Below are 12,274 nucleotides of genomic sequence, written 5' to 3'. Positions count from 1 at the left end.
TGGGAGGTTATATCACTGGACAGTAATCCAGGGTGTGGGAGGTTATATCACTGGACAGTAATCCAGGGTGTGGGAGGTTATATCACTGGACAGTAATCCAGAGTGTGGGTGTTATATCACTGGACAGTAATCCAGGGTGTGGGAGGTTATATCACTGGACAGTAATCCAAGGTATGGGAGGTTATATCACTGGACAGTAATCCAGGGTGTGGGAAGTTATATCACTGGACAGTAATCCAGGGTGTGGGAGGTTATATCACTGGACAGTAATCCAAGGTATGGGAGGTTATATCACTGGACAGTAATCCAGGGTGTGGGAGGTTATATCACTGGACAGTAATCCAGGGTGTGGGAGGTTACATCACTGGACAGTAATCCAGGGTGTGGGAGGTTATATCACTGGACAGTAATCCAAGGTATGGGAGGTTATATCACTGGGCCGTAATCCAGGTTGTGGGAGGTTATATCACTGGACAGTAATCCAGGGTGTGGGAGGTTATATTACTGGACAGTAATCCAGGGTGTGGGTGTTATATCACTGGACAGTAATCCAGGGTGTGGGTGTTATATCACTGGACCATAATCCAGGGTGTGGGAGGTTATATCACTGGACAGTAATCCAGGGTGTGGGTGTTATATCACTGGACAGTAATCCAGGGTGTGGGTGTTATATCACTGGACCGTAATCCAGGGTGTGGGTGTTATATCACTGGACCGTAATCCAGGGTGTGGGTGTTATATCACTGGACAGTAATCCAGGTACGGAAATGCAGGGGTGATATTACTGCTTTTGCAAGATTTGTGAAGGTTCATAGCTGAGGTTGAGGTTTGAGCTGTAGGTTATGCTCACTGAGTTGTAGGTTTGATATCCAGACGTTTCATTACCTGGCTAGGTAACATCATCAGTGGCGAATTCCAAGTTTCACTTGGACGTTACCACTGATGATGTTTCCTAGCCAGGTAATGAAACGTCTGGATATCAAACCTACACCCCTTATATTACTGTCAATAATCTATTGAAGTGCCAGTGAAGTTGTCATATGGATGAACAAATGGCACGAACATCGCCAACATTGCCTGTTCTGGGACAGTGACTCAAGACGTACACAACGTGATTAGCTCTTAGCTGCCATGTGAAGAGCCCCAGTAAACCTTGCAGCTAGCTGCAGAACTGCTCCACCTTCGCAAGGGCGATGCTCACCGATCCTTCCTGGGAGACCCACGCAGTGAGCGTGAATCACTGCGCACGGAGAGGGAAGGGACACCCGCCATCGGTGGCGGGCAAGGGGCTTGGCCTTTGCTTCCTCAACACCCCCATCTCCCCTCCCACCCCACCCCACCCCCCCCAAAACAACCCGCCTGTCGAAACCCTGTACTTGCCCATGCAAAGAGAGTGACCCTGCTCTGCCGAGTCTCATCTGTGCACAGCTCTGCCTGTGCCACACTTTCACCAGCCCCAGCCCGGGCCCTCCCTTCACAACCACCTCCCACCCGCCCCGGTACCCAAGGTCAGAGGTCACAAAGCACACTGGCCCCTCCAGTGAATGCGAGGGACCGTGCACAAGCCTAGCTCACCCTCGTAAGAAACAAAAGATGAGAACCACTTCATTGCACCACAGCTCAAAGGGACGGGAAAAGGGTAGGGAGTCAGGGTGGGGAGGTCAATGCATCCAACAACACAAGTGATGCCAATTGCGTAACTTACCAACTTACCAGATAGTAACAACCCACCACAACGCCATCACACCCCACATACAAAGCATAAACATCAATAAAATTCCAATGAGATAAGATGCTCTTTTCTTTTAAAAAGGAAACACGCTCGTCTCAAAGGAGCAAAAAACAGTGTGGAACTTGCACCATTCGAACTTTATGAACTATGAAAGGAGAGTTGCGGGGGGTGGGGAGTTGCTGCATAAACACAGAGGAAAGGAACACAGGGACAAGCTGATGTGGGAGGTAATGAGGGTGCTGGAAGAGACTCGCAGCAGAGAAATGATAATCGAACTGCTGTTCTCACATTCTCCCCGCTCTCTCCGGGGGCGGTGGATGGATGTTTCTGCAGAATTAGCTGATTGGATTTATTAGAGACCTTCTTACATCGACGGATCCCCCTCTGCCCACACCCCGTACAAGTGGAAACATCTCAGCACCGACCTGCTCGAACTCTCTCCCTCTCCATTTCAAAGACCTGAACCCTTCCATATTCAAGAGGAGGACCCCCATCCTGTTTGACCTTCCATGATCATTACAGCCCCCTCAGTCCTTGTGATCGCCTTCGCCTCCCCCCCCCCTCCCAACAACGCTATCGTGCTATTCAGCACCCCCGCGTGTTTGATACGATGTGGAGCCCAAAATGGTTCATGAATCTCAGAGTTCAACATCACTCCTGTTTTTTTAAGAACAATCTCTTCGAGAGTGAGTCGCAAAAGGACCGGGAGATGCCCGAACTCCAGGCCCTGTTTCGAGACAGGCAGAGGGGATCCAAAGAAGTGCCCACAATAACATAAACTTGTACAAAATGTACGAGTTAGGAGATGGATACCCCACACAGCCCTGCTTGCCCGTTCAATGTGATTGTGGCTGCTTTGATTGCTCCACTCCCCACCGCCATAAACTTCTTATCCTCCTGTGCCCTTCATGAATCTCTCCCTCTTGCCTGAAAAACATTTAAAAACTCTGTGCCCGCCTCCTTTTCAGGAGAAAATGGTGGAAGATTCACCACCCTCTGAGATACAGGAATAATAACGGTCATCGCTGTTTTATACAGGCGATTTTCAATAGTGAACAGCCTGGTTCTAGATTCTCCCACACAACCTCGCCACATCTACCCGCGCCGGGACTCCCTCGGGATCTTAAAAGTTGCCTCTCACTCCTGCGGATAATAAGCCCAGCCTTTCCTCGATCTGCCCATTCCTGGTATTACTCTGGAAGACCTTCTCTGAATTGCCTCCAACACACTGTCATTGCCTTCCTTAAATAAGAAGATCAATACTGTGCACAGTAGTCCAGATGTGGTATCAGCAGGGACCACCATATCCTGGTATTCATTTCACCACCACTACCAAACAGCCTCCTCCGCATCTCCGAGCTCTCACCGTGCAGATAACCTGCTTTCCTAAATTGCTATTGGTGGGGGGGAGGGGGGGGTGTGTGCAGCAAGAGCAGAAATGCACGATTCCAACATGCTAAACCAGGCGTTGGCAGTGGGAGGAGTGGAGTGGGGGGGGTGTAGACGGACAGTAAAGAGGAGGAGGTTTAAAATACAAACAGATTCAAAAGATTCCTCTTTGAAGAACACAACCAACAGCGGGGCCCTTAGGCTCTCTACGCTCAACCACATGCAGCGACATCCACCACAGTCTAGTCGGCAACCTGAAACCACTCACTGGAACAGAGTGAGAAAGGGGAGGGGAGGGTGGCGAGTGCCGGCGGCGGGGAGTGTACGGAGGAGCTGCAAAAGGAGACCTCTCTCAAAATCATCAACAGACTCTCACCTGAAGATTTGTTCCTCATTAGCCGCACCTCCCGAGGCTGGTAGCCGGCGTACTGCAGCTGGACCCGGATCTGAAACAAGACAGGGAGAGGCAGCGAACTCTAGTGGTGCCCGACAGATTCCTTTCACACGTACCCCTTCATCACACCTTTCACACCTCCGGCTCCCAGGTCGGCAAAGCCCAGGGAGGCACAATGGTGGACTAGAGGGACAGCTACAGCAGGGGGTTAGGTGCAGAATAAAGCACTCTCTTTTAAACTGGAAGTACACTGCAAACTCCTCCTCCTCACAGGAAACACCATTTCATCTCTGGCACTGGACATTGGTGCGAGGGAGAATGGGTGGAAGGATAACTTAAAGATGAAAGGTTCAGGCCCTGTTTTCTCTCTCTCATACGTACATCGTTTTCGGTGGCTGCTTGAGGCAGCATCCGGAGCATTATGATCTTGCTGGCTTTCTCATCACCGGACTCGCTCCTGTAGTCCTGGTCCCTGTAGTCCCCGTCGCCCGGGAAGCTGAAGGGCTCTTCTGTGTTCTCATAGCTTTTGTAACTGTCACTGTCCTCTCTATATTCCTGCAGTGGGTGGTACGGCGAGAGGGTTAGCACCAGAGGCAGGTCAACAAATAGGGCTTAGCAGGATTACACAAACTCACAAATAGTCTCGCACAGATACACACAGCCAAACTCAATGTACATCTACCTACCACTACAAACTTGCACGCAAGACTCCCGGCACAGACACCCACCACACAGGGCCCGGTCACATGTACATGTACACACACACACACACACACACACACACACACACAGAGGACACTGTCACAGATAGACACACACATGACACTGTCACAGACATGCGCGCACGCACAAAACACACAGAGGACACTGTCACAGATAGAGAGAATCACACACAGAGGACACTGCCACAGTTACACACGCGCGCGCACACAAACACAGAGGGCACTGCCACAGATACACACAGACAGGACACTGTCACAGATATACACACACACACACACGGGACACTGTCACACATATATACAGATATACACACACACGGGACACTGTCACACATATATACAGATATACACACACACACACACGGGACACTGTCACACATATATACAGATATACACACACACACGGGACACTGTCACACATATATACAGATATACACACACACACGGGACACTGTCACACATATATACATATATATATATACACACACACACACGGGACACTGTCACACATATATACATATATATATATACACACACACACACGGGACACTGTCACACATATATACATACACACACACACACACACACACACGGGACACTGTCACACATATATACATACACACACACGGGACACTGTCACACATATATACATACACACACACACACACACGGGACACTGTCACACATATATACATATACACACACACGGGACACTGTCACACATATATACACACACACACACGGGACACTGTCACACATATATACATACACACACACACACACACGGGACACTGTCACACATATATACATATACACACACACGGGACACTGTCACACATATATACACACACACACACGGGACACTGTCACACATATATACACACACACACGGGACACTGTCACACATATATACACACACACACACACACACACACGGGACACTGTCACACATATATACATATATATACACACACACACGGGACACTGTCACACACACACACACACACACGGGACACTGTCACACATATATACAGATATACACACACACGGGACACTGTCACACATATATACATATATACACACACACACACGGGACACTGTCACACATATATACATATATATACACACACACACACGGGACACTGTCACACATATATACATATATATACACACGGGACACTGTCACACATATATACACACACACACACGGGACACTGTCACACATATATACACACACACACGGGACACTGTCACACATATATACACACACACACACACACACACACGGGACACTGTCACACATATATACATATATATACACACACACACGGGACACTGTCACACACACACACACACACACGGGACACTGTCACACATATATACAGATATACACACACACACGGGACACTGTCACACATATATACATATATATACACACACACACGGGACACTGTCACACATATATACATATATATACACACACACACACGGGACACTGTCACACATATATACATATATATACACACACACACACACGGGACACTGTCACACATATATACATATATATACACACACACACACACACGGGACACTGTCACACATATATACATATATATACACACACACACACACACACGGGACACTGTCACACATATACACACACACACACACACACGGGACACTGTCACACATATATACATATATATACACACACACACACACACGGGACACTGTCACACATATATACATATATATACACACACACACACACACACGCGACACTGTCACACATGTACACACACGCGACACTGTCACACATGTACACACACGCGACACTGTCACACATGTACACACACGCGACACTGTCACACATGTACACACACGCGACACTGTCACACATGTACACACACGCGACACTGTCACACATGTACACACACGCGACACTGTCACACATGTACACACACGCGACACTGTCACACATGTACACACACGCGACACTGTCACACATGTACACACACGCGACACTGTCACACATGTACACACACGCGACACTGTCACACATGTACACACACGCGACACTGTCACACATGTACACACACGCGACACTGTCACACATGTACACACACGCGACACTGTCACACATGTACACACACGCGACACTGTCACACATGTACACACACGCGACACTGTCACACATGTACACACACGCGACACTGTCACACATGTACACACACGCGACACTGTCACACATGTACACACACGCGACACTGTCACACATGTACACACACGCGACACTGTCACACATGTACACACACGCGACACTGTCACACATGTACACACACGCGACACTGTCACACATGTACACACACGCGACACTGTCACACATGTACACACACGCGACACTGTCACACATGTACACACACGCGACACTGTCACACATGTACACACACGCGACACTGTCACACATGTACACACACGCGACACTGTCACACATGTACACACACGCGACACTGTCACACATGTACACACACGCGACACTGTCACACATGTACACACACGCGACACTGTCACACATGTACACACACGCGACACTGTCACACATGTACACACACGCGACACTGTCACACATGTACACACACGCGACACTGTCACACATGTACACACACGCGACACTGTCACACATGTACACACACGCGACACTGTCACACATGTACACACACGCGACACTGTCACACATGTACACACACGCGACACTGTCACACATGTACACACACGCGACACTGTCACACATGTACACACACGCGACACTGTCACACATGTACACACACGCGACACTGTCACACATGTACACACACGCGACACTGTCACACATGTACACACACGCGACACTGTCACACATATACACACACGCGACACTGTCACACATATACACACACGCGACACTGTCACACATATACACACACGCGACACTGTCACACATATACACACACGCGACACTGTCACACATATACACACACGCGACACTGTCACACATATACACACACGCGACACTGTCACACATATACACACACGCGACACTGTCACACATATACACACACGCGACACTGTCACACATATACACACACGCGACACTGTCACACATATACACACACGCGACACTGTCACACATATACACACACGCGACACTGTCACACATATACACACACGCGACACTGTCACACATATACACACACGCGACACTGTCACACATATACACACACGCGACACTGTCACACATATACACACACGCGACACTGTCACACATATACACACACGCGACACTGTCACACATATACACACACGCGACACTGTCACACATATACACACACGCGACACTGTCACACATATACACACACGCGACACTGTCACACATATACACACACGCGACACTGTCACACATATACACACACGCGACACTGTCACACATATACACACACGCGACACTGTCACACATATACACACACGCGACACTGTCACACATATACACACACGCGACACTGTCACACATATACACACACGCGACACTGTCACACATATACACACACGCGACACTGTCACACATATACACACACGCGACACTGTCACACATATACACACACGCGACACTGTCACACATATACACACACGCGACACTGTCACACATATACACACACGCGACACTGTCACACATATACACACACGCGACACTGTCACACATATACACACACGCGACACTGTCACACATATACACACACACGGGACACTGTCACACATATACACACACACGGGACACTGTCACACATATACACACACGGGACACTGTCACACATATACACACACACGGGACACTGTCACACATATACACACACACGGAACACTGTCACACATATACACACACACGGAACACTGCCATAGATATACATACACACACACACACACACACAGGACACTGCCATAGATATACATACACACACACACACACAGGACACTGCCATAGATATACATATACACACACACACAGGACACTGCCATAGATATACATACACACACACACAGGACACTGCCATAGATATACACACACACACACAGGACACTGCCATAGATATACATACACACACACACACAGGACACTGCCATAGATATACATACACACACACATACACAGGACACTGCCATAGATAGATATACATACACACACACACACACAGGACACTGCCATAGATAGATATACATACACACACACACACACAGGACACTGCCATAGATAGATATACACACACACACACACAGGACACTGCCATAGATATACATACACACACACACATACACAGGACACTGCCATAGATAGATATACATACACACACACACACACACAGGACACTGCCATAGATATACATACACACACACACACAGGACACTGCCATAGATATACATACACACACACACACACAGGACACTGCCATAGATATACATACACACACACACACACAGGACACTGCCATAGATATACATACACACACACACACAGGACACTGCCATAGATATACATACACACACACACAGGACACTGCCATAGATATACACACACACACACAGGACACTGCCATAGATATACATACACACACACACACAGGACACTGCCATAGATATACATACACACACACATACACAGGACACTGCCATAGATAGATATACATACACACACACACACACAGGACACTGCCATAGATAGATATACATACACACACACACACACAGGACACTGCCATAGATAGATATACACACACACACACACAGGACACTGCCATAGATATACATACACACACACACACAGGACACTGCCATAGATATACATACACACACACACACACAGGACACTGCCATAGATATACATACACACACACACACACAGGACACTGCCATAGATATACACACACACACAGGACACTGCCATAGATATACATACACACACACACACAGGACACTGCCATAGATATACACACACACACAGGACACTGCCATAGATATACATACACACACACACAGGACACTGCCATAGATATACATACACACACACACACAGGACACTGCCATAGATATACATACACACACAGGACACTGCCATAGATATACATACACACACAGGACACTGCCATAGATATACATACACACACACACACACACACACACACAGGACACTGCCATAGATATACATACACACACACACAGGACACTGCCATAGATATACATACACACACACAGGACACTGCCATAGATATACATACACACACACACACAGGACACTGCCATAGATATACATACACACACACAGGACACTGCCATAGATATACATACACACACACAGGACACTGCCATAGATATACATACACACACACAGGACACTGCCATAGATATACATACACACACACACATGACACTGCCATAGATATACATACACACACACACATACAGGACACTGCCATAGATATACATACACACACACACACAGGACACTGCCATAGATATACATACACACACACACACACACAGGACACTGCCATAGATAGACATACACACACACACACACACAGGACACTGCCATAGATAGATATACATACACACACACGCACCGGACACTGCCTTAGATATACATACACACACACACTCACCGGACACTGCCATAGATATACATACACACACAGGACACTGCCATAGATATACACACACACACACACACACACACACACACACACAGGACACTGCCATAGATATACACACACAGGACACTGCCATAGATATACACACACACACACACACAGGACACTGCCATAGATATACACACACACACACACACAGGACACTGCCATAGATATACACACACACAGGACACTGCCATAGATATACATACACACACACACATACACACACAGGACACTGCCATAGATATACATACACACACACATATACACACAGGACACTGCCGTAGATATACATACACACACACACACAGGACACTGCCATAGATATACATACACACACACACACAGGACACTGCCATAGATATGCATACACACACACACACACAGGACACTGCCATAGATATACATACACACACACACACACACACAGGACACTGCCATAGATATACATACACACACACACACACACACACAGGACACTGCCATAGATATACATACACACACACACACACACACAGGACACTGCCATAGATATACATACACACACACACACACACACAGGACACTGCCATAGATATACATACACACACACAGGACACTGCCATAGATATACACACACACACACACAGGACACTGCCATAGATATACACACACACACACAGGACACTGCCATAGATATACACACACACACACACACAGGACACTGCCATAGATATACACACACACACACACAGGACACTGCCATAGATATACATACACACACACACAGGACACTGCCATAGATATACATACACACACACACACACACAGGACACTGCCATAGATATACATACACACACACACACACACAGGACACTGCCATAGATATACATACACACACACACACACACAGGACACTGCCATAGATATACATACACACACACACACAGGACACTGCCATAGATATACATACACACACACATACGCACACAGGACACTGCCATAGATATACATACACACACACATACACAGGACACTGCCATAGATAGATATACATACATACACACACACAGGACACTGCCATAGATAGACATACACACACACACACACACAGGACACTGCCATAGATAGATATACATACACACACACGCACCGGACACTGCCTTAGATATACATACACACACACTCACCGGACACTGCCATAGATATACATACACACACAGGACACTGCCATAGATATACACACACACACACACACACACACACAGGACACTGCCATAGATATACACACACAGGACACTGCCATAGATATACACACACACACACACACAGGACACTGCCATAGATATACACACACACACACAGGACACTGCCATAGATATACATACACACACACACATACACACACAGGACACTGCCATAGATATACATACACACACACAAATACACACAGGACACTGCCATAGATATACATACACACACACACACACACACAGGACACTGCCATAGATATACATACACACACACACACACACACACAGGACACTGCCATAGATATACATACACACACACACACACAGGACACTGCCATAGATATGCATACACACACACACACAGGACACTGCCATAGATATACATACACACACACAGGACACTGCCATTGATATACATACACACACACAGGACACTGCCATAGATATACACACACACACACACACAGGACACTGCCATAGATATACACACACACACACCGGACACTGCCATAGATATACACACACACACACACAGGACACTGCAATAGATATACACACACACACAGGACACTACAATAGATATACACACACACACACACAGGACACTGCAATAGATATACATACACACACACACAGGACACTGCAATAGATATACATACACACACACACACACACAGGACACTGCCATAGATATACATACACACACACACACAGGACACTGCCATAGATATACATACACACACACATACACAGGACACTGCCATAGATAGATATACATACATACACACACACAGGACACTGCCATAGATAGATATACATACATACACACACACAGGACACTGCCATAGATATACATACACACACACACACACACACACACAGGACACTGCCATAGATATACACACACACACACACAGGACACTGCCATAGATATACACACACACACACCGGACACTGCCATAGATATACATACACACACACACACACTGGACACTGCCATAGATATACATATACACACACACACACACCGGACACTGCCATAGATATACATACACACACACACACACACACACACACACACACACCGG

The 12,274-nt window shown here is 47.0% G+C and overlaps 1 protein-coding gene across 1 annotated transcript in view; it reads right to left on the bottom strand.

Moving 5' to 3' along the window:
- Window positions 1-9,937, bottom strand: part of LOC122547479 (RNA-binding protein 10-like) — a 46,355-nt gene extending 36,418 nt beyond the window's left edge. Inside the window, exons 1-3 of the mRNA XM_087985229.1 lie at window positions 9,925-9,937; window positions 3,897-4,126; window positions 3,498-3,567 (exon numbers count right to left, since the gene is read on the bottom strand). Of these exons, the coding sequence (XP_087841355.1) occupies window positions 3,498-3,567; window positions 3,897-4,126; window positions 9,925-9,937 (313 nt within the window). The remainder of the gene's footprint in view (window positions 1-3,497; window positions 3,568-3,896; window positions 4,127-9,924) is intronic.
- Between the last annotated feature and the right edge of the window lie 2,337 nt (window positions 9,938-12,274).

The sequence above is a fragment of the Chiloscyllium plagiosum genome, unplaced genomic scaffold (genome assembly GCF_037043375.1).
Source record: "Chiloscyllium plagiosum isolate Xiang-an unplaced genomic scaffold, Cpla_swu_hap1 HiC_scaffold_51, whole genome shotgun sequence".
Taxonomy (NCBI): Eukaryota; Metazoa; Chordata; class Chondrichthyes; order Orectolobiformes; family Hemiscylliidae; genus Chiloscyllium; species Chiloscyllium plagiosum.
The sequence above is the reverse complement of the archived record's forward strand: the minus strand, read 5'-3'. Positions and strand labels throughout refer to the sequence as shown.